A 25378-nucleotide genomic window follows, 5' to 3' on the forward strand; every position below is an offset into this window, starting at 1 on the left:
CGCTTCCTGTAGATACAACTCATTCTAATAAAGCTCGTCTAGAAGAATGGAGATTGAAAGCAGCAGCTAAGGAGCCAAACAGGATAGAATCAGCCCCAGCTCTGGCAGAGGGTGGATGGCTGTGTGTCTGGACTCTCATGGGTCTAGTTCCAGAACTGCAAAAGCACTGCCCAGGCTACAGCTTCCCAAGGCCCTCCCATTGCTGGGGTGCGGAACCATGGTTTATTCATTGATTCCACAGAAATTCACTGAACACTTGCAGTGTGCCAGGCACTACTCTAAGCACTGCAGATGAATAGAAACCCCTCAACCCTTCACATGAGCCAGAGCAATACCATCCACTCTATCTGGAGGAGAGGGAAGGGGGGATGTCCTGGAAGGATGTGGTCACAGAGAAACCGAAACTCCCACTTCCTCTGTTATTCCTGGCTCTGCCGGACACGTTAATGGCAATTACACATGCACTAGGGACACACCTGCTTCATTAATAGAGATATTACTATAAAGAACAATGATATTTCTCCCCTGAATTCTAGTTTATTCAGTTGAACTCAACAAACACTTACTGTGTGCCAATTCTCTGCCTGGAACCAGAGCTATGAACATTTTATTAGAAAAGCAATGAACCTGCCCTCAGCATAGGAAGACTGGCGAATCCATGCAATTCCAAACCCAGAAATTGCTGCCAGGGACCTGAGTCCTCCACAGATTCACGTAGACGATGGAGATTGGTTTCCCCACCAGGGCAAAGGGGTGGCAATACCGGTCAGGGCAACACAAAGCTGACCTGAGCCGACTGTGCAGCCCTCCAGTCACTGAGGGCTGATTTTCAACAAGGGAGAGTCTTTTTGGTTTTGCCTCATAAGAAGTTCAATGCCCTCTTCGGCTGCCCATGTCCTAAAGCTATAACCATACAGAGAAGATTAGCTTGGCCCCCCTGCAAGAATGACACACGAATGCATGAAACATTCCCTATTTTTGTAAATAGAACACAGAGGGTTTTGAAGGCAGTGAAATACTCTGTATGACACCATAATAATGGATTCAGGCCATTACACAGTTATCCAAACCTGTAGAATTCACACCAGCATGAGTGGACCGTAACGTGCACTGCGGACTTTGGGTGACAACGATGTGTCAGTGTGGGTTCACCTGTTGTAAGAAACGTACCACTCTGGTGGGGATGTTCGCAATGGGGGAGGCTGTGCATGTGGGGGGGGGGCCCGGGGCCTATGGGAAATCTCTGTACTTTCTGCTCAATTTTGCTGTCAACCTAAAACTGCTCTTAAAAAAAAACAAAGTCTTAATTTTTTTTTAAATGAGTAAAAAAAAGAAAGAAGTTCAGGCAGGAAAGCAGCTGAGGAAATTCCCTGGAGCCACCAGACAGACACAAGACGGGACCCTGCACTGCTCTGCTGAGGCCTGAGGAAGTTCGAATGGTCCCGTGGGGCTGGGGAGGCCTCACAGTCCTTCTTTCCTTCTGGAAGAAGGAAGGGAGTAGAGCCCAGTATATCTGACTCTAATTTCTTCCTTTTATATTAATGCTTTGCAAAAATATACCTAATTTAAATAGTCTAGTACCATAATTTACTTTTTGATTTATTAATATTTAGGGGGAAAATATGTCTGGACAAGACTTCTTACATTGCAAATCTTTTTTTTTTTTTTTAATGTGTTCCTCTGGACCGATAAGGGGAAATGAAGACTCTATTTGTTATTTAAGATATTTGTTTCTCCTGGTATTATGCTGTCCTGGGACAGTACTGTTGTTATCTTAAAAGTGAAGATACGTTTCTGTTTCCTAAGAGAGAATAAGTCATGCCCAAACCCGAACATCCTTGGTACAGAATCTCTGCTTCCCCACATATCTGTTTGCCTTGAGAAGTTAAATTTTATTTTAATTTTTTTTAATGTTTACTTATTTTTGAGAGACAGAGCACAAGCAGGAGAGGGGCAGAGAGAGAGAGAGCAAGACACAGAAGCCAAAGCAGCCTCCAGACTCCGAATGGGCAGCACAGAAACTGACTCCGGGCTCAAACGCGGGAGCTGTGAGATCATGACCTGAGCTGAAGTTGGACGCTGGACGCTTAACTGACTGAGCTACCCAGGCACCCTGAGAGGTTAAATTTTGAAGCACAATCAAGGCCTGAGCTAGCCATGTCCATTTACTCAGACACAGGATGTTGGGTATCATGTAGCAATTTGTACAGAGCCCTCAATCTGTTTATGTTTTCCAAAAAGAATAAGGGCTGCTGGAAGCCTGCTTGGGGTGGGGGGACTTCCTTACCCTTCACCCTCACCCAGACTTGCAGCCTGGAGCTCAGCCCGATTGCCCAGGAAGCACCTCTCCTCTGTTCTGACCCAGGGTAGATCTGCTCACCCCCTCCCCACCCATGGCTTCCTGCTGCCTCATTCTCAGTGAATTTGTCAAGGAAAAAGAAGTCCGCTCAGGCCCATTCCCAAGTGGTATTTTAATCATGACACTTCCCTAAGGGGTTTTGTTACTTTCAACACCTGGAGACATCACTGAAGGTTTAGGCTTTGTCTATAAGCTCAAAACAGTGTCACTACTGTCACTGGCTGGAGCAGTCAAGTCCACCTCATACATTAATCCAACAACTGTTTTGGGATAAACTTGAAGACGGGTTGGATTTTCCGTTTGTTTGCTTCTCTGGCTTGCCAAAGAAAGCTGCCGGAGTTGTTGAACAGGTATGGGAGGGCAGGAAAGGCTTCAGAGCCTGCCCTTCCTCCTCGGCGTTAATTAGAAAATTTTCTATCAAGGTTAATGCCTTGCAAGGCAATGAAGTTAGCTGCTGAAGGAAGCTGAATTTCACCGGAATACAAGAAAAAGGCAAACAGAATAAACAGAAGGGCGTCCCAGACTACCTGCCACTCACCAGGGGAGGCAAACAAGGGGTTTTATTTAAAGCCATAAAGTCTTCTTTTTTTTTTTTCTATTTTGTTTTGTTTTGTTGTATAGGTACTTTCTCCCAGTTTACAAAGTCTGAGTCATCCTTTTAATACACAAAAAATTCAAGTTAGCCAGGTGAGACTGAAAAGATAAAACAGTTCCCCGGGGAGAACTCAGGACTCCTTTCTCAGGCCGCTGCAGCACTTTTTGTCCTTCCAGGGTCACGGACTTAGCACGGCATCTCCCATGTTATAGCACACACTGCTGCCTTCACCTCCCTGGGCCCCCGTGAGGGCAGGGGGAACATCTTGCTCTCCCCGGTTCCCCGCAGCACCCGGCCCTGAGCGGGCGCAGAGTGAGTGCCCAGGATGAGGTGCTAGCAGGCTGGGTCGTGCTCAACTGTACACGCTCTGGAGCTGTACAACCTGGTTTGAGAGTGAGCTCGGCCTCGTCCCAGTGTGTGATCTTGACCAGGTTACTTTAGCCTTGCTACGCTTCAGTTTTCTCACGGGGGAAATCACAGCACCTGCTCTCCAGGATTTTCATCAGACGTAAATTAGATCATCCCAGTACATGGTTATTGTGACTAAATCTTGATGATCTAGATGCAAAAGTTCATCAATACGAGCCAAACAATTACTTATTTATGAAGTGTTCGGGCAAATGAAAACCTACTCATTTAGATGGTGCTTCGCAAAGAGGGGAGTGTTCAGAGGTGGGTATCGGGGAGAGACCACCAGCTTGTCCAGCGTTTTGAGGCCAGGTGAAATAACCAAGTCTTAAAATCAAAAGCGGTCATGGAAAAGTTGCACACACTCCTTCCACTAAGAGAGAGAAATTTATATGGTGTGTGTGTGTGTGTGTGTGTGTGTGTGTGCGTGTGCATGCCCGTGCACGCACACAAGCTGTTTGATTTCTCAGGGTTTTCCTTTTCCTATCTGTAAAATGGGCACAATGAATCAGTGGTCCAGATGTCCTATTCTCTGTTTTGCTATCTTAGAGACGGACGTGTGGACCAGAGCATTTCTCGATGGCTACTACATGCTTTTACCTTTTCCAATTGTGAAAAAACGTTTTAAATTGGCACTTACCTTCTTCTAAGGATTATAGTTTCTGTGAACATCCCTTCTTGATGAAGAACACTTTGAAGAATGGAGGTTTCAGGAGCTTTTAGGTGAAGGGAGAACCCAGTGAGTTTTCGCAGAAGAGTCTTACAGGCACGTAGGAGAGTCACAGAAAATGCTCTGTGCTTCACCTTCTGAGCCGTTCCCTCTCAAGTTCTCTTCCTCCCGGAACAGCACCTCCCACTGACCTTGGAAAGAGATGGGCACTAAGGAACAGGTGCAGACCTTGTCATGCAATCAGCTGCCAGCAAGCCTCCCCCCTCTGAGTGATGTGTCCCACCGGTGTACCTGGTTAGGTTTATCTGCCCCGAGAGCTGTGCACCCATTGTGCGCCACTGCATGTCTGGACCTCAGTAAATCATGGGTATTGCTGAGACTGTGATAACCATAACACTGCATGTGCCAATGCCGAGATAAAATAAGCAGACCCACAAGTAAATGGCCCCTAATATCTGAGTGAATTCCAGTTTGGTCTCCAGCTCGCATAACCAGTTTATGTCTGGAACCACTGGATGCTTTGAACCAAGTCAGTTTAGGAGGTATGTTCACAGAAACTATAAACTATATAATCCTTAGAAGAAGACAAATGTCAATTTAAAACTTTTTTAAAAAATTGGAACTAGTAACTATTTGATACAACAAGCATGTAGCAGCCAGGAAGAAAAGCTCTGGTCCACACATCCGTCTCTAAGATAGCAAAACAGAGGATAGGACATCTGGACCACTGATTCATTGTGCCCATTTTACAGATAGGAAAAGGAAAACCCTGAGAAATCAAACAGCTTGTGCACATACATGCACGCGCGCACACACACTCACCATATAAATTTCTCCCTCTTAGTGGAAGGACTGTGTGTGACTTTTCCATGACCACTGTTGACTTGAAGGCTTGGCTATTTCACATGGCCTCAAAACCCAGTGTGCTTTGCTCTAGGATTAACTGAACTTTTTGAACTAAAGGCTTAACTTGTTCTTAATCTTCTCTTTGAAATGCTGACTTACAGAATTAGTGCCCTGCCCAACAGGTCACAGGCACAGAAGGAAGCAAGGAGCCTGCATGCACACTTCTTTAGCGACACAAAATTCCTGGTCAGAGGTCCAGGACCAGATTTTTATGGAGCCGATGTCAGATCCAGCTTACCGAGGTTAGAGATCAAAGCAGAGGCAGAGAGAAGTGGAGGCTATCTGGAGAGGCACCAGATACTATCAGGAAATAGCGTGGCAGCGAGAGCTGAGGCTGCGCTGTAGGGAGCAGCTCTCTTGGGTAACTCAGGGTGGGTGGAACTCTCTGTGAAAGACCCACGGGAATGGCATCTCTCACACACCTGATGTTCTTGGTACCCATCACGGCGTGAGTGCGGTAACCATCCTTGCCCCACTGGGCTAAACAGCCACCGGGAATCAGAGTCTGTGAGTACTGCCTGATAGCATTAGAGTAATATCCCCAGTTACAACACAACCTTTCTGCCCCACATAAAAAGACGCAAAGTGACTTCCTCGGGTATGGGGACTAAGTGTTCACATACCCCGAAGTACCTCTTGGAGTATTCGGAGGCAGCTGGTGGGAACCTGTGGTTCATGTCATAGAGTCAGACCCAAACTCCTCCCTATTACAAACACAGATTTCTCCCTATCTTTCCCCGTAGCCCCCTAACATCGCACACGCTGTCTCACTCAGCTCCTGCTGCCCCCAGGGGGTGTTGCCTCGTGGATGCCCTTAATGATTATTGGAAACTGACTGCCAAATGATAAAAATGTTTCCAGTGGGAGGGGGGAGAAGATGCTTTAAAGGTGACGTGGAAATGACCACATAGGAAAGGCACAAAGATCGTAGCTGTTCAGCTAAGAAAGGCCTCTGTCACCCCGGCACTGGGGCCACTTGACTTGTTTCCAGAGGCAAGCTCAGGGGTTAGCAGGAGGCAGAAGGTGTGGGCAAGTGAGGGGCCACGGAGGTGGAGATGGCTTCTGCATCCCGAGGGAGGGAGCTTACCTGCCTGAGCATCCCCTCTGGGCTCTCGAATAAGGAGAAATCAGCGTACACACAGACCAGTGGAAATATAAGTGATTCTGCGACAAGTTCCATCTCAAGCCTGGACATGTGTATCAAATAGGGCGAGAATTCACATGTTAGAAAAGGCATGTGGAAGGTGGATCGATAGGTGGAGGTGATTCTAGATTCAACTAGCTCATCAGCTCAATTATGGCATAAGCAAGAAGTACGTCAGAAGGGCCTTCCTAACCTAAACTCTGGTTTGTTAATTATCATCATGACCCCTATTTCTGAATGAAAAACAGAAACAGGGAAGAGCTTTTGTTTCATGCTGTCAGCGGGGGAAAAGACATCTTCAGGCTAGGGTCTCCTTTTTTTTCCCCACTCCGGAGAGAAAAAAAATCTGGATGTCAAAAAATATTAAGGACTAAATGAGGTGGAAACAAAGCAAAAGAAGGAGCCCTTTATTCTCAACTAAGGCCTGGTTTTGCCATGGTTTTCTATTGGAAATTCCCCGTATTTCAAAGCCAGGAACCTCAGAGAGGGCCAGCTTCACAAGGGCAGGAAACACTGGGAAAAAGGAAAAGGGATGTGCAGCAGGGAAGGTGCGCACCTTAACGCTGCCCTGTGGAGAGGTGGCCTGGTATAGTGGGTGCCGAGGTGCACCTCGGAGCTAACTGCCTATGGTCAAATCCCAGCTCTCGCCACCTCCCAGCTGGGTAACCCTGAGTGAGTTACTTAACCTCTCTGGGCTTTGGGTTAACTCATGTGTATAAAATTCTACCTACATCTCACAGGGTTGTTGTGAGGATTAAATAAGCTAATACCTAGAGAATGCTAGAATAGTATTTTCTGGTGATTTTTACTCGCCACAAATAATAGAAATGGACAGCTACTGAGGGCTGCTGAATGCTTCCAAATGACCATTCGCTTTTCCACTGGCGGCATGATATCAGCTAAGAAGAAAGAAAATGTAGAGAACAAAGTCATTTTGCATGTTTCCTGGATTCTCGAAAATGACATCATGTCAGGGCTATGTATAGTTTATTATTCTCTCATTTGGCAAATATGTGATACTAGCATCTAAACTACTGGCCTTCAGTGCAGGAACAAGGCAGACACGTTCCTGCCTGTGTGATGCTTAGACCAGAGCAGAAGAGAATGACCTCACAACTAACTTCAGTACGGGGCATTGACTGTGGTAGGAGGGTGAGATCGGGATTCTGGCCACTGACCAGGCAGAAGACAGGACCTCCCCCAAGTACCCAGCACTAGTCAAGTCCATAGTAGCTGCTCCACAAACATTCATGGGATTGAGGAACATAGCACTTCCTGTGCTTTATTGTAAATTTCAGGTTTTCCTTCGTCTCAGAATCTTCAGAGCAAGAATACATCTTTCTTTTTGTGTCCCCAGCACCTGACATCACGCCTAGCACATAGGGGAAAGGGGTTAATAAAAGTTTATTGAATTGATCTGAATGACTAAGAAAACCTAATGTGTCTCTCCCCTATTCAGCTGTATAGATCTTTCTAGTTTTAACCCAAAGAAATAAGAAACTTGACAAGATGGGTAGCCAAGTTAATTTTAGGAGTTGGGGTTGTTTTTTAGTACCCATTAAAATTACATACATAACTGGTTTTCTGCTCACTGTTAGCTGCCACGGTCCCTTCCTTTTTTAATTAAAAATTTTTTTATAAGTTTATTTATTTTGAGAGAGAGAGAGAGAGAGAGAGCATTTATTTGAGAGAGGGGCAGAGAGAGACGGAGAGTGAGAGAATCCCAAGCAGGCTCTGCATTGTCATCACAGTGCTGGACGGGGGCTCAAACTCACAAACTGTGAGATCATGACTTGAGCCAAAATCAAGAGTCAGATGCTTAACCAACTGAGCCACCCAGGTGCCCTGGCCCCTTCTTTCTTATTAAAACTCCTCTCCTTCAGTGTTGGGGTCCCATCTGTCCTCCCCCATCTCTCCGGACTCTCTTCTACTTTCTTCCCTAGGTCATCTTCCTCCTCCAGTCATGTCCCAGCCTCAGTTCTAGACCCACTGGTAGCGATTGTTTCTGTCTGATGGCTAACTTTATTGACCTGTTCTTTCTAGTAGAGGGGACCCACTCCCTGACCCCAGGAGTGGACACATGGCCAGGCCTAGTATTCCTCTGGCAATGGTGACTGGCCAAGGAGTGAACAAATGCCCCAAATAGGGACAAAGTCCTTCCCCAGAATGATGGCTGGACCCTGGTGTGATATAGAGCTGAGAGAATGTTGCTCTACACTGTTGGCAGTAACCAGGCCCTACCACGTAGAGTCCATGTGCAGACACAAATGGAGACCAGCTTCAGTGGGAGAAAGAGCAGGCAAGAGCAAGAGAGAAACCCAATCTCAGAGGCCCTGGTTCTGTAACCCTTCCACTGGGCTATGAGCTTCCCAGACTCACAAACTTATAAATGCCCCTTTGATTTGAGCCAGGCTGAGCTGGTTGTTAGTGCTTGCTAAGGGATTTACTGTCACTAAAGACCCTCCTTTGGGGACCTTGTCCACTTTTACATCTTTGACCAAACCTCTAGGCAAATGTCTCCCAATTTCTAGCTCTACCCTCAATCTCTTCGCAAGCCTTAGTGCCCCGCTCCCAACTCTTTGTGCTGGGCGCTCTTCCTAGATGTCCACTGCCCCTTCCCTTCAACATGTGTAAATTCACAGCTTCTGAGCTGCCAACCTTCCATTCCAGGCTCCATCTTGACCTGTGCCGCCATTTTTCTCTGCCCCAAGACCTTACTCTTCTCTCTCCTTCCTGCCCCCACCCACAATCAGTCACTGAGTCCCGCAGCTTCTTCCTTCATACAGTTTCCTACAGCTGTCCTTCCTTTCCATTTCTCAGCCACCATTTGGGTTAGGGGGTTAGATTCCCGCTATGCCCCTTGACTCAATTCTTCTGACATTCCACGACCAGAAGAGTAAGCCTCTTAAGGTACCGTCTGCTGAACCAAGTCCAGACTTCTTAGTGGAGCCCACAGAGCTGCCCATGACCCAATGTTCTAGCTTTTGGCAACACTTGTCACCTGCAGGATCTCCAAACCCGGTGTGTGTGGCCCCCACTCTGCTCACAAAGGCCTCAGCCCTTGGCTCACCCTTTCCCCCCTTACCCATCCACCCCTTACCCATTCCCCTGGGATCCAGCTCAGATAATGCTTTCCTCCAGGGAACCTTCTCTCATCATCCCAGTGAAAAGTGAATTCTCTCAGGGCACCTGTGGGCTCAGTAGGTTAAACGTTTGACTTTTGATCTTGGCTCATTTCACGATCTCATGGTTTGCGAGTTCAAGCCTTCTGTACGCAAACAGCACAGAGACTGCTTGGGATTCTCTCTCTCCCTCTCCATGTCCCTCCCTCACCCTTTCTCTCTGTCTCAAAATAAATAAAGAAACTTAAAAAAAGACAACAACAACAACAGTGAACTGTCTCCTCGAAGTCCCAAATATCTCCTATACCTTTAAACAAAGCTTTATGGGTGTGGAGGACACACTACGTGCCAGGCACTACGCCAGGCACTAGGGATGCCAGTAAAGATAAAGCAGACTCTGCTGGCACAGAGCTCTCAATCTACCAGTGAGAGACATGGCGACGTGTCGCATTTCACTTACCCCCCGCCTTCTCCTGTGGAAGCTTACACATTTGCTTCAGCTCTCTGACTAGCTTGCAAGATATTTTAGAAAAAGTACTCATGGGCGCCTGGGTGGCCCAGTCAGTTAAGCATCCGACTTCAGCTCAGGTCATGATCTCCCGGTTTGTGAGTTCAAGCCCCAGGTCTGGCTCTGTGATGACAGCTCAGACCCTAGAACCTGCTTTGGATTCTGGGTCTCTCTCTCTCTCTCTCTCTCTCTGCCCCTCCCCTGCTCCCGCCCTGTCACTCTCTAAAATAAATAAACATTAAGAAAAAGAAAAAAAAGGACTCATAATGTTCCTAGTACCTTGCCTTACACACAGTAATCCTTCAGTACATATTTATTAGCCTGTATACGGGAAGATCTGGGTTGACAAATCCATAAAGGATAGGAGATGTAAGACAAAACCTATTTTTAAAAATAAGGGCCAGGTTTAAGGCCCATCCTTTTGATTTGGTCAATTTAACAGCTGTCTATAAAGTTTACCAAATCCTGAAAACCCAGTCCTGTCATGGTACCACAAGCTCCCTCTATAGTCTATGTCCTGTTATGGTCCTTATGACAGGGGAGAGGAGTCATTTTGTGGTTGGTGTGTAGCTGATTTAGAACTTCGAGTTGCGGGGCGCCTGGGTGGCGCAGTCGGTTAAGCGTCCGACTTCAGCCAGGTCACGATCTCGTGGTCCCTGAGTTCGAGCCCCGCGTCAGGCTCTGGGCTGATGGCTCGGAGCCTGGAGCCTGTTTCCGATTCTGTGTCTCCCTCTCTCTCTGCCCCTCCCCCGTTCATGCTCTGTCTCTCTCTGTCCCAAAAATAAATAAATAAACGTAGAACTTCGAGTTGCTGCAATATAGTAACAGAGGGTAGTGGTTTAGGTTGGCAAGTACAACTAGCCGAATGCTAGAACCATGCTTCCAATGTGCAGAAAACTTTGCTTATTCAGCAATTACTTTCCAGCTCGCAAGCTCTGTGTGAAAGAGGCATTGCTGTAACAGGATGGAGTATCATCCATTAAAGGCGGCAAGTGACTGGATGGATTGCGAGCTAATACGTTACAGCATCTGTAAACTATGCTATTTTATAAAATGTCAACAAATAAATGATCTAAAAAAGAACAAGGCCTCTGATGCGAGTACTTTTAAACTAGTTATGTCACCAATTTTTTTTTTAACTCTTCATCTGAGGAATCCCATACTTAGCTATCTTTTGCCTGTTTATGGGATATTGACTTTTTTCCCACGTGCAAAATTTTGAAAGTTCATCCATACTTTCAAACTGATAAAGTACATGGATTTTAAGGCTACAGATAATTTTCTGAGTTGAAGATACCTGTCCGATGGATTGACCATGACATGCCTAACCTTATAAATTTTTTTGGCATGGAAGAAAATTTATTAATAAATAACATTAAGATTGTTTTATATCCAATCCAAAATGCTGACAGGAAGTCATTCAAACAATTAAAACCAGGACAGTAAGTAGGAGTGCTCACATATTTAATAGGAAAGAGACTCCTTGTTTTATTCTGTATACCCAAGGTCTAGGGAGAACTCAGCATCAGGAAGATAGTCAAGTATTTATTGAATGAACGGATTTCTGTTCATCGAGTTAGTGCATATGTCAAGCATAAGGAGCTATAGAAATTGGGAATTAGGGGATGCTTACATAAAATGATACCGTGTACAAACTTTAAAAGTATATGTGCTATATTAATGAGAATATACGTTAAAGGTTTTCATTTTAAATGACTTTTTGTTGCTAAAACAATATCCACGACTTGTGTTTAGGATGTATCTAGTTTATCAACATTGTACGTACAGAATAAAAATAACATTTACTGCTCATGAAATGGAGGTTGACAGGCTGTTTGATAGCCTTAGGTTTATAAAGATACTTTTGTGCTGAACATACTAATCCTGTGTAAGGTTTGAACTGGAAGTTATTTCTCTAAAATTATGCTTTGAAAATATTGGTGCTGTGCGATAACGTACTTGGTAAAGCTTCCTGTAAATGATTTTAGACAGCTAATAGAAGTATTTTTGCATGGCGAGGATAATAGAGTTCATCGTACAGGCTTTCGACTATTTAATTTCAGTCTAAACGCTAACTTTTGAACTAGTACATAATTATTTTCATAAAATGCACAATCATGACTGCCAATTTTTCCATGACTAACTATACCCTCCCAGATGTTGTTTTAAGTTCTGCTAAGTCATATTTTCTTTTTCCAGAACTCTGTGTTCCCTCCCACTCCTAAGTCCCTCTGGCCTTTTCTCAGACTTAGCCCTTTTCCTGAATCTGGGGCAAAAAGGATCCATTGCTCTTTTTACCATTCTATATGAATATAATAGTTTTACATAAATTACTCTCAATCTCACCTGCGATCATAAAGCTTAGCCTGTCCCCTTCCTGGAGAGGTATACACTTTGTGCAGTTTCTTCTGAAAAGTCGTGAAGCCTTTCCATGCAAGAACAGCCTCATCGTATGACTGAAAATCTTCTGAATCACCCCAGAATCCAGGCTGTTAGAAAACTGCTAACCATTTCCAAACCTCCACATTTGTTTTCTGCTCTTCGGCTACCTCTCCTCCAGATTAGATTTTCTTGCTGTAGCAAGAATCATTAGTCACTAGTGAGACAGCCAGAGCTTACTGTCAAGGGACACCTTGCAACCCATGATGGATTCGTATTTTCTTACCAATCTGAGCTTTATGGAACACTCACCGCCCAGCCATTAGACAGAAAAACTTCAATGGCAAATCTCATCTCTTGAATGCCAGCGAAAATATTTGGCCACATGCATCGTTCCAAAAAAAGTTTTCATTGATTCAAATGTATAAAAGCCTACCCTGTGCTGGTAATTGCACAAAGGGTTGAGAGATGTGAAGAAGAAAAATCCAGTCCTGACTACCCCCAAGGAGCTCTAGTGGGGAAGAAAGACAACAAACACAGAGTTGAAATCAAGTGAAGTACTCCATGAAATCAAGTCAGTGAAGTTCTCGGGGGGGGGGGGGGCACAGAGGAAGGGCTGCAACATGGTCCTCATCCTCACACTCCTCATCAACCACAGTGCATCACTGGTTATGCAAAAGCTATGCAGCTGCTCCACAAGTCTCCATGTATGCACGCTTCAAGGAATAACCATCAGGATATTTCTGCCGGAGAACAGTGAGTTCCCCAAACTGCAAGCATTTTCTATGCCTACTTGGAGAGCATTGTTGAGTGCCTATGGATGAATAAATTAATCAAGTAAGTCACGGTTTATAAGCCAGTCTTATTTCCATGCACTGGAATAGAGGAAAGTATGGTTGTGGAAAGAAAAGTTCCTGAGGTCAGAAGACCAGAGCTGCATGGTGAGGCTGTCTGTAGGACCCTCATCCCTAAAAGAATGTTTGTGAGGTCCCCGCCAGCCTTCTGATACTCTACGACTTAACCATAAAGGGAGTGGTCCAGCCAGCCTGATTATCATTATAGTTTAAGAATTTTTCCAACTTCTCAGAGTCTCCAAGATATACCAAACCGGAGGGAACTTTGGTAACTGCTAAGCTCAGGTTTACCGAAGGGGGTTAAAAAAAAATGTGTAAGGGTAGGGAATAATTTTTAACAATCACTTGGTTTCTGTGCAATAGATATCAACAGTGAAATTTTAGGAATGTACTTTTAACAGTGCCAAGCATCAGAGATCTAGAAATCGTCTGGCCACAGTCTGATTGACTGTGATATCACAGAGATATTATTTACTATAGCCAGTCTGCTTCCTCTTTTTCTTGGAAGTAGTAAAAAAATTTTTAGCATTTTTCAAACCTTGAAGGATATAATTCTATATTTACTCAAAAACCTACGCAGAAACTCAACAAATTCCTCTCTTCCCTGTCTGATAATTTGGGTGAATTTGCAAAATAAGTATCTAATGTATCAACCTTTAAGGCATTTTTTCTGTGTCACCGTCTAACGTGAAACATACTTTTCTTGCCAAATTGCTGACCTTGACACACTTAAGTCCCTTTATGTTTCAGGAGAGTCAGGGACTCCGAGTGGAGCCAATCACTCTGTAGACACAGCAACGATTCCCTGAGTCTCGGAAAGCAAGTGTAACGTTTTCTCCTAGGTACCTTCAACTCCGGTACAAAGAATCACATCCCAGGCTGGGCTAAAGATCTGTTAGGGAAAGTGACTCAGGCGGGAGACTACAAAAAGGAGGCCCACATGGTCTCGTTTTGCAAATACAAACTTTGTGGGGTATAGAGCTGGAAGAGACCACAAAAAGAAACCACCAAGTGCAGCGTTCAGCTTCTAGGAAAAAAGAACAAGAACTGGATGTGCTATTTCAGTTCAGGCAAAGGGAGAAAACAAAACTTTTGCGAGGTTTTATTTCTTTTAAAATGAGTGTATGCTACGGTTTCCCGGGCTGTATGGAAATATACAGTATTTAGTATACACTAAATGCAAATGCAAGGCTGACTTCCCTAGAAAAAAGTGGGAGACTCTATCTACTTTCTCCCGAACACCTCTCCAGTCTGTCTTGGAGGCAACTAAGGAGTAATAATAAAGGAATGATGGCAAATGCTTTAACAAGGCTTTCTACAATGCCGCTTTAGTAGAATACAAGGTAACATCCTATCGCCTGACAATTTTATAGGAAAGCCCAGAAGAGGAAGCCAGAAATAGGTTCCAAAAACCAGTGCTGAAGACTAGTGGGGAAAAAAAAAAAAAAAAAAGGTCTGATTTTTTTTTTTTTAATTTCATTTTTGGTTTCTCTACACTTGGGTGGGACTCAGTCCCACGAACGTCTTCTTCTTCGGTGTGAGAGCGGTCTTTTCGGGAACCACAGGGCTGCAGATGTCATGCTGGAATTCTCCCAGGGGCAAACTGCCAGCCTGAAGCAGCTCTTCCCCAGTTACTACCCCCAGCGGGGCTGGCCTGAGCCTCGCTAACTGACCTTCGGACCTGTGGGCAGACACCTGCATTCGCACCACCTTTGTGGGATGCGACCCACGCTAAGGGCCCTGTGAGGTGGGAAGGCCAGGTATGATTGCTTTCGGGGGAGAAGACGAAGGCTGGGAGGGAGCCCTGCTCAGAGTCACGCGGCCACCTGGCTGCAGATTCCGAGGCTCGGCCCCACGTGGGCGAAGCGCGGGGGAAATACCGAGCCCGGAGCCCCTACCTGCCGTCAGACCCCGTCAGTGCTGCCGCTCCCACCGGCCGGGACAGCACTGGGTCTCCAAACGGTAGAGAAGAATCCTTTCCCTCCACCTCGAGAACGGCTTCCAAAGCGCCCCCGCTTTCAGCCCCAAGACCTGCCCACTCAGGCCGGACGTCTGGGTCGCCGGCCTGGGCGACCCGGGGACCGGGCGGGGAGCGCTGGGGGCCGGGGGACCCGGTTCCCCGCAGCACCTGGAGCCGCTGGACCGAAGGGCAGCACCGCGCTCGGTGGCGCGGTTGAATCACGCGTGAATCACTCCTCGGAGTTTCCTACCCGGAGGGGGCGGAGCAGGGGTGGGGACCGGTCCCGGGGTCCGCCCAGCACGACGGCCAGTGATCGGGCCGGGGGCGGGAGTGGGGAGGAGCGGCGGGGGCGGGCCGGGGGCCTGCGGAGGCGCCGGCGTCCGCGCGACTCTTTAAAGCGCGCGCGGCCAGAGCTCCCCTAGACTCGGGGTTCCCCGCGATCGTTTCTGTTGCCGCCGGTGCCCAAAGGGGCCTCCAGCCCAGCCTCCCCAGTCTTCGCGGCGCAACGGAATCCTCCCGGCCTCGCCGCCAGCTCGTGGACATGGAGACCCTCCCCGGACCCCGGACTCCCTTCCTCGAGGACACCGTCGCTCGGATGCTCCTGCTCGGCTTGGTCCTCCTGCAGGTGACCGGAGCCTCCGGTGAGTGGCGGCCGCCCCCGAAGCCCAGGAGCGCGAGGCTCGGAGGAATGGGCTCGCCCGCCTGAAGCGGCAGCTCTCACCCAAGTGTCAGCGAAGCCGGCCCCCGGGGCGCGCAGGCGGGAGTTGGAGGGTAGGAGGCGGCTGCCGCCTCTGCTGGAGAGGCTTGCTCGGTGTCTGGCCGCTGGGATTGCACACGTGGAGTGTGGCTCCCGCTCTAAGTTTAGCCAGTCTTTTCCAGTGGTCCGCGACCTTGAAGGTGGTGGACGTGGACCCGCACCTGCACTGGTCAGCGTCGTGCAGGGTTTGGAGAGATACCATCCTTCACTGCGCGTGCACGTTCCCTGATGGAGCGGGAGAGGCACTTGTGGTTCCTCGATCGCCTTTTAGATTCAATTAGAGGCAATCCTGTGGCAAAAAGTCGCTTGGATTGGCGTAGACACCACATGGTGCATGACCCTTATGCTTATTCGGTGTGGGGGGGGGGGGCAGGGCAGAGACTGTGACCTGCTGCGTATTGGCAAAGCAGACCTTAATAATAAAGCGTCCTAACTGAATATATCTGATGGTGTGACAGGCCACACTTCCGCCTGGCTGTCTGAAAGTTTCAGTATAGAGACATAATAGATACAAATGAGAAAAGTCAAGATTTGACTTTCTTATGGTATGCGGCCCTAACCTCTCTCACACATGTGGGATCTGCTCTCTTCCATAGCTTACCCCAAACCCACCCTACCTGGCCCTCCCTGGTGAGTGGGACCTCTGGAGTCCTACACTTCCTGGGCTGGCCTGGGACCTCCCAGGAGGCTGATAGCTCCTGGGCTGTGTGCTAGGTCACGTTATCACAGGGCTTCCTCCATAAATCATTTCAAACAAGGATTTTCTTAGATTACAAGGTCAATCTTGCCAGGAGAAAATTAAGAGAAGTTAAGAAAATTAAGAAAAACCTGAATGTTTTTTTGTCTTGATAATTCAGTAGTGAATGGAAGCTTTCGTGGTTGCAAAAAAAAATTAATATGAAGTTTATAGTGATGTGGGTGGGATGGGAAGATGTTTTATAGCATCAACATGAAATCATGTACTGAGTTCACGTAATAATAGCTGTTTCTCTGTTGTTTAAAGGCATTACAGATGTAGTGGCAGCATATAATTTAACTTGGAAATCAACTAATTTCAAGACAATTTTGGAGTGGGAACCCAAACCCATCAATCATGTCTACACTGTTCAGATAAGGTAAGCTACGTACAAAAAAAAAAAGAAAAAAGAAAATTAAGGTTTTTGATGTTTCCACTTCCCTGTGCTGAATACAAATGTCTTTAAAGCTGATTAATGGATGAGAGTATTTAACAGATGACAAAGAGGGCATTGGTGGTAATTTGCTGGCCAGAGGCATAGTCTATGAAGCCTGCAACATTTCCTCAGCTTAAACTGATAGAATGTTTTACTTGGTTTTGGACAGGATGGGAAGATTCTCAAATGGAGTGTAAGCCGTAGGTAGGTGAACTCTCTTGAGCAGACTATGGCAGCATGGGTAGGTGTGGGTCGCAAGTGAAGATAACTAACATCCTCTCAGCACACCCGTCTTTTTCCTCGCTAACTGTCTAGACTGTGAGCCAGATCTAACATGTTCAGGAGGAAGCGGGGAGGAGTACAAATGTGTACATTGCCCTTAAGCAGTGTTTGATTCATTAATCTTTAGACACTGGTTCAAAATTCAGTTGCATCCACGATCTCGGAGGTCAAATCTGTGACTCACTAAGCCCGGGAGAAATCCTCCTCTGTCTGCACTCATCCATCCTGCTCTGATTGGCAGCTCTCTCCAAGAGCTGGTGATTTGCACATTCAGTCTGAATGTCAGACATGTGCCATCTCTGTTCCTTGATGGTTTTCACCATATTCTTGGTGAGTTTGGGGTTTCTGAAATGTTCTAGGAGGCTTGCTAGAGATCTTATTAAATAGAGGAGAGCTGCTGTGGAAGTTATTTTAACACTAACTGAATAAAGGCACAATAGTATCACTGGCTAAGAATTAAAGATGTTTTGCTGTTGTGTTTGAACACAGCTCCTAAGTACGCAGTGGGTCTTTTAGGTGGATGTTCTTGTTTTTCAAAATGAACTTCATGACGACTGTTTGCTAGACAAGGAGGAGAATTTGTGTGTGTGTGTGTGTTCGTTCATGTATAGATAGAGATATGGGGGTTTCATAACCCCAGGGAATAATTATAATTGTGGTCAAACTTGTCAATTCAGATTCCACTAATTGAGAATTAGTAATTAATTCCTCTGATAGAGAGCTGAAGCTTACTTTAGTAAAACACCTTCCTTCTGGATTGAGAAAATAAGATTTTAGGAAGAATGCTTACTCCTAAATGTACTCAGTCTTATGTTTGGTGAACATGTGGAAACATTTATGATTTACTTAATTTTTATTTTTTATTCTTTTTTAACAAATCACTTCCCCATCACAACTATAAATAATCTCCCAAGATTATTCTTTTTATTTTTAATTTTAGAGAGAGAGCACACAAGCAGGAGAGAAGAGTGGGGTGGGGGGTGGTTTGCAGAGGGAGAGGGAGAGTGAGAGAGAATCCATTGCTGAGCATGGAGCCCAATACGGGCTCGGTTCCATGACCCTGGGATCACAACCTGAGCCAATATTGAGAGTCAGACCCTCAACCGATAGAGCCACCCAGGTGCCCCTACCTGATTTTTAAACCTAAGCCTTAGTTAACCCTAAGTTCTTAGACTTTGCAAGGCTGCTAATATTTAAATGAACACGTCCCCCATGAAGTGCGATGTGCGCACATCCTAGCTGAGCTGAAGCTTGGCGGTGCCTGAGGGTGGGGGTGGGGAGTTCCTGCCAAGAGAGGGATCTCCCCGTACTCTTGGCCCTGCACCCCAAGGCCTGTGAACAGTCCCCAATGCTGCCCCTGGGAGACACATACTCTCCTGCAGCCTCCCCATGAGTAAGTAGGATTCCTGGGTGAAAAGGACCACAGCAATCCTGTTATAGAAGAGGACACTGTTGCCATGGGCAAGTGAGCGGTTTATTCGTGACTGCCTGCCCTGATAGCGAGTGGCCACCCAGGTCTGGAACCAAGGTCTCCCCAGGACCCCATACCACCACCTACTTGGGTGGGTCTGCCACAGTCTGATGTGAGGCCCCAAGGCTGGGAGGAGGAAGGAAGGTCATTCCCACTGCATCTCCTCTGTGGGCTTTCTTCCTTCTCGGTTCTCTGTCCCTAGAGAAAGCATTTTAACCTACTGTCCCTCTTCACCCACCCCCCCCCCCCCACCTCGCTGCCGGCCTGTCCCCAGCCACGGGGTGCCACCGCTGTGCCTGGAGATCCAGCTGCACTTTTCCTCTTTGGAAACACTTTCTAGAGGTAGCTGGGAAGTGCTGTTGGCTCAAGCCTTAGCACCCAACCACCACCTGTGATGTTGATTCCACAGAAATGTTCTGAATTCTAACACTAAACCCCCACACCTTCTAGAAAACAACCTGCTCCCAAATTGGTGAATCTGGATTCTGCTGGAATTTTTTAGTAATTCAGATGGGACATTTATGATTTCCAAATCAGGAGAGTGTACAATACCTAGAGGAACCTTGAAGTCTTTTAAATATTAATGCTGGCAATAGCATTTAGAGGAATGTAGTACAGAATCGCCCCTTCATTACCTGTTCACATGACTTTACTATGTTCAGTGATCCAGGCACTTGTGCTAAATTTCACCATAGCATACTATGATTTCTACGAGTGAGCTGGGGGAGCCCAATACCTGTCTCTCAGATGGAACGTAGTCACAGAGCCCAGGAGTCTTTCCCCTGATAATCTGAACCATGTGTGTACCACAGTGATGGAGAGGAATCGTCATGCTCTGATTCACTGTTTAAAAGAGAAGTGATATAACTATTAAAAAAACATTTTTGTCATTCTGGAATTGAGACAGACTCTACTTTTTCACAGAAAGAGAAATCTAGAAAACCAAAATATTTCTGTGTCGATCTCAGTTTGTGAATTTTAGGGCAAAGAGTGTGTTTGCCCACATCCTCTTAGCCTCGATATTTAGTTAAGATTTTTTAAAAAAATATGTACTTACGTCTCTCGCGTGTGGACTGAGACAGTCGAATCCTATGGCAGCTCCATTTTCCCCCTAATCCAACCCGTAAGTGCAAACTGCCTAACCCTCAGCGAGGCCTGGCTATGTATGATCCTTCAGGTTAGCCCTGCTGCTTAATGGGGAGTGGGACCAAGTTCACAGTAAGTGCTTTAATGGAGGTATCATTGCTGGGAACAAGGGAGAGAGGTCAATTCTGAGAAAGGAGATTTGGAGATTCCTGGAGAAAGTGGGACTGGAGCATGGTCTTAAATGGTGGGCAGGGCTCTCTGGCGGTCCATGATGCCAAAGGAGAGAACAGTGTGGCTGTCAATATATGTGGGTCAGAAGTGTGTGGATCCAGGAGCAGGGGCATTCATCTACAAATTGTTTTGGTCCTTTAGAATAATTTCATGTTTAGCAGTTCTTTAAAGTATTTCCCCTTCAATGGCGTCTTACAAAAGAAAGATCTGTTCCAGTCTCTTAGTCTCTCAGACTCTCCGATCCTGCCTTTATTGTTATGTTGTAAACTTTGATGGGCTGTATTCATATCTTGTAAAGTGAGGGAGGCATGTAGTAAAATGAGATGGACAGACTCAGCCCGCACCTCATCAGCTAGGTGACCTTGTACAAGTCACTTAGTGGTCCTGAGCATGTGTCCTTATATGTAAAAAAGATCCAATCCCTTCCTGAAAGGATTCTATCAAATGAGGTAGCCTGTGTAAAGGGCCTGTACAGTACCTGGCATACAGTAGATTCAATGATAAGTAACCATACCAGCAATGGTCAGTCAAATGTAAGATATAGATTATTATGTAGATTCTATTATTACTACATTGGCTATGTTCCACACAGACTATAGAATGTGATAAAGATACGTGTGGAACAAATAATTGGGTCTTGATGGGATGTTGCTCTCTCTCCCGTGTGACCCTAACATATTGTCTACATTTTAAGGAAGACATTTAACAAACGGTTAAGGGCACAGACTCGGCAGGCAAAGTGCTGTGTGGCCCAAAGTCCTGCTGTATGAGCTGGTCACCCAATCTCACTTTGCCTCAGTTGCCTTATCTGTGAAAACAGTAATTACAGAGCCATCCCCAGTTTGCTGTGAGGACTCAAATATGTCCAAAGGATTCGGCGTAGCAAATGCCTACTCAGACTGCTTGTGAGTGGTGTTGGAACCCGGCACCACACCAGAAAGCCGTCTGTCTCAGCTGCAGATCCTCATACGCTCCTCCTCCTTCCTTCAGCCCCAGATTAGGCAACTGGAAAAGCAAATGCTTCTACACCACAGACACGGAGTGTGACCTCACCGACGAGATCGTGAACAATGTGAATCAGACGTACCTGGCCCGGGTCTTTTCCTACCCAGCTGATGCCACCGATTACGCTGGGGAGCCTCACTTTACAAACTCCCCAGAGTTCACACCTTACTTAGAGAGTAAGTGCTCAATGTGTAATACCCTTTCATTCGTGGTCTGAATGTTTTTGTGAGCTTGTGACTTGCAGGGGCTATTCCATAAAGAATACTCATCCGTTGAGTCACTGGAATCTACTCCTGAAATCATTATAGCACTATATGCTAACTAACTTGGATGTAAATTAAAAAATAAGAATAAATTTAAAAGAAAAGAATATTCATCCTTAAACATGTTCTCTTTCTCAGAAATTGGTAAGTGCCACAGCGCTGTTGGCTCCGTCCAGGCGTGCTAGGAGGTTCACAGAACGTGAACTCTGGAGTTGGTAACAGTGTCATTGAGTAACTTTTTTCTGTCACCAGGCCCTCCCAGCAACTGTCTGGATGGAGGGGCTGGGGAGTAGGAAATGCATCAAAGCTGGAGATTCAGCGTCTAGGAGGATATTTAGATTATATATTACAGATGCAACTAAATCTCCTGAATTTTCTCTTCCATTATCAGACCACTAGTCCCCGTTTCGGGTTTTCACAAACAGTCACAAATCCAGGGGGTAGGTCTGGTGTCCCTCTGAGTCCACAATCAGGCTCGCTGACCTTTTTAAATAACCTGACCGTGCTCCGTGTCACGTGATGCCGTGCTGGGCCGGCTCCCAGCCTGCCTCCTTCGTGCTGGTTTTGAAAACGAGGAATGCTTTCCTCCCCAGCCTTTGTCCCAGTAAGCTGACCTGAGCATCTAAAAAGGGAATGCAGAGGATTCCTGCCAAGTAGGAGATTTCAACTTTTTTTTTTTTTTTTTTGGTCAGAACTAGGTGTTTTAAATAAACAGATGTAGCACATCGTGCTGGGTGAAATCAGTTGCTCTTTTAAGAAGAATTAGAACGAAAGGTTAGAATGGAAGCGTGTCATGTTTTTTATCTGGTGCTTTTGTGTGTAGCCCTGTGGCTGCCCAGTGAGAACGCTCTCTCCCGGCAGGGAGGGGGGAGGGGGGAGGGACCGTCAACCACCTGGTCCCTCAGGTATCTACTTGGAGGGTGGAAATAGGGGGCGGCCTGACCCCTGAGCGAATCTGTGTGCCTTTCCTGAGCCCCTGTTGGCCAGAGTCTGCCTTCAAACTCCTCTGTGGCCTTTGCTCCTTCTCTGGGCCCTCAGCTGGAGCATGGCCACCACAGCCACAGCCACCTCAGTGATGGTGCAGGCTCAGTGACACTCATTCCCCTTTTCATAATTCTTGAGTTTCTTCTAAGCCACTTCAAATCCTTCCTTGACGTGAGATAGAAAGTATTTTATATATTAATTTTGCATGTGCTCACACACACACACATATAATTGCATATAATTCGTGTTAAATTACTGGGATTATTCTACTGTCCTTCAGCCTAAGCATAGGAGATGACCAGTTAACACTGGTTCCTTGAGGTACCAAGGACATTTCCTGGGCTTCCCACAGCCCCTAATTTACTCTATCTCAAATATGGAACTGTATACAACTGTATCGTTTACTACAACAGCCACTAGCCACATATGGCCACTGAGCACCCACAGCTAAATGCCGTAAGTATAAAATACACACTGGATTTTGAAAAATATCTCCAAAATTTTTTCTATTAATTACATGCCAAATGATAATATTTTAGCTATTTTGGATTAAATGAAATGTATTATTAAAGTTCAATTTCAGCTGTTCCTTTTTACACTTTCTAATGCGACCACAAGGAAATTTTAAATCACATCTGTGGCTGTTATATTTGCACTGGATAGCACTGCCGTAGGATGTCCCGCTCTGGAGCCACTGAGCGAACTCCTGCAGGGAGCGTATTCTATGCGGCTGTTTTACAATGGGTGGGGGGGGGGGGGTACTGGCTTGTTATTAACTGTGATAACTAAATGCGATTCTACTTGGTATAGAATTCTTTGGTTTCAATGAAGCTCATTTTCTATGTTTTAGCAAAGCTCGGACAGCCCATGATTCACAGTTACAAACAAGTTGGGACAAAACTGAATGTGACCGTACAAGATGCACGTACCTTAGTCAGGATGAACGGCACATTCCTAAGCCTCCGGGATGTTTTTGGCAAAGACTTAAGTTACACACTTTATTATTGGAAAGCTTCAAGTACGGGAAAGGTGAGGATTCTTTCATTTGGTTTTAGGACTTGTTTTAAATTGTGGATCCTTGACTTTACAGCCCACTTCTTCCCTCAATTTAAAGATGCCAGAATGGGGTGGTTGAGAGAGCAGTGTGGTGGAGGAGCAGGGGTGCCTGCTGTCCCAGCTCTGTGACTCTGGGCGTGGCCCCTCGGATACACAGGCTGCTCAGACAAGGGCTGGACCAGGTCTTCTCTGAGGCTCCTGCTGGCTCTCCCATTTCTTCCTCTCTTGAGGATCCCAGAGACAAAGTCTGTTTTCCATTCACAACTAATGCTTCATTCCTTTTTCCCTTTATTGCAAATATCTTCTAAAGGAGCTAAATTGGGTTGGATGGGCCTAAGTTGGGTATTTTCGGTCTAGGAAGAAGCATCCTTAGCAGTTATCAGGGGGAACTGAGCAGCCAAGTCACTTCTAATCCATTATATGTCTGGTGTGCCCCTGCAGGCTTTTGCTTCCACAGTTGACTTAGTGAAGGGGAAAGAATTCACTCTGAGCCCAGATAAATTAAGAACTCTTGATCTTTTAACAGAAAACAGCCAAGACAAACACTAATGAGTTTTTGATTGATGTGGATAAAGGAGAAAGCTACTGTTTCAATGTTCAAGCAGTGATTCCATCACGGAAAGTAAACCAAAAGAGTCCAGAAAGTCTCATCGAGTGTACTAGCCAAGAGAAAGGTATGTCCAGAGGTGAATGGCTCTGTCCGTTATTCTTCTGGGAGGCATGGAGACCTTCCAGAGTTCGAGTGCACCCTTAGAACCAGGAAGTATTTTTGTTCAGGGAGAAACAGCCTTGTTTTTGGTTGTTGTTGCTGTTTGTTTGTTTGGGTCATGTCGTTTGGGGGAGACTCTTACAATTTTAGGCATTTGAAAATGTTTCTGCGTTGTTCCCTTGTTTTAGCTAGTGTTTTCTTGAGCACCTACCGTGTGCCGAGCTCGCTGCTGAGCAATGGACACACGGTGCATGTTTAGCATTTAGCATCAAATCACAGATTTCTCTGGGTATTTTTTTCACACGTAAATTCTGATTCTGTGGGTTATGGGGGAGTTTCTGGGCCAGCTGCAGCTGCACCCAATAGACATCTGTGAGCACTTGCTATGGGCTGTTGTCACAGAAGACAGGAAGTTTAACCCACGAAGGGAGGGGATTGCCTCTAGCAAATATACCTACGTGAGTGTGTGTGCCTACATGGGGCCCAGACCCCTTGTGAGGACTAGTTCCTGATCAGCAGTGCCAAGAGGGGTTCAGACTCGTCCATGAAACTGACAGCCTGAGTCTCCCTCCAGGCTTTATAGGGATAGTACTCTGAGGACATTCTGAGATCAAAAGTCACAGGATGGCTCCTTGCTAAGATGAGATTTGAAAATTTAAAAGCACTTTTAAACAAATATTTCCTGTTGATTAACCATAATGGAAGAAAAGGGCTGGCCTTCGCTCTGGTCCTGTACCCCTCTGGGCCATCATTACCCACAGTCCTCACAGCCATCTCCCTCAAGCCAGCTGGAGTTCTGCTGCCTCTCTGTCTTCATGCACACCCAGATCGCTGCTTCCCTGCCTCTGCTCCATCTACTGAAATGTGTCTTTAAGAACCGTCTCACATGCCTCCTCCACCAGGAAGCCCTTCCTGTTGCCCCAACCAATGATCATCTCTATTGACCCGAACCCTGCCAGCACTCTGCATCTTGCCCTTTGCACTGATCATTTATCTTATACTATGATAATTGTTGCCACCAAACCCAGCATTATTTTTAGCCACTTGTTTCCAAAAGCTGTTCTTGCTCCCATTTACGTGTACCATCTCCTGGCTATGAACATTATCCAGTTTATTAAGTAGCCCATTAAATGATTTCGCCACTGTCAATTGCCCTAAAACATCTAGGGTTTGACCAGTTCTTTCCTAATCAAAGTATGTTGTGGTGGAAAGGGTGGAAGAAAGAAATTTCAAATTACGCAAAAGCAGGCTGGTGTAATTTAGAGTTACACCCTCCGTTCTGCCCGCTGATAAATGGGGTTCAAGCTCTCAAAGCTGACTGGGACCTTTTGTTTTCCAGAAATGTTCCTCGTCATTGGAATGGTGGTGCTTGCAGTCATCATCCTGACCATCATCCTGGGGGTGTCCCTGTACAAGTGCAGGAAGGTGCGCAGGGAGCGAGGTTGGAAGGAGGGCTC

General features: G+C 46.1%; 1 protein-coding gene and 1 non-coding gene across 2 annotated transcripts; both read left to right on the top strand.

Moving 5' to 3' along the window:
* The first annotated feature begins 875 nt into the window (after positions 1-875).
* LOC124516767 (U6 spliceosomal RNA) lies at positions 876-980 on the top strand. Its single transcript, XR_006963167.1, has one exon. It is a non-coding gene; the product is annotated as a U6 spliceosomal RNA (small nuclear RNA).
* A 14520-nt stretch (positions 981-15500) lies between these two features.
* Positions 15501-25308, top strand: F3 (coagulation factor III, tissue factor). The gene is made up of 5 exons (XM_047082886.1): positions 15501-15546; positions 16666-16777; positions 20895-21085; positions 23007-23185; positions 25261-25308. The coding sequence occupies exons 1-5, from the start codon at positions 15501-15503 to the stop codon at positions 25306-25308; spliced, it is 576 nt and encodes a 191-aa protein (XP_046938842.1).
* The last annotated feature ends 70 nt before the right edge of the window (positions 25309-25378 follow it).

This window comes from Lynx rufus, unplaced genomic scaffold, assembly GCF_022079265.1.
Source record: "Lynx rufus isolate CCGP_SWC_20201006 ecotype Redwood Valley unplaced genomic scaffold, mLynRuf1.p SCAF_2, whole genome shotgun sequence".
Lineage (NCBI taxonomy): Eukaryota > Metazoa > Chordata > Mammalia > Carnivora > Felidae > Lynx > Lynx rufus.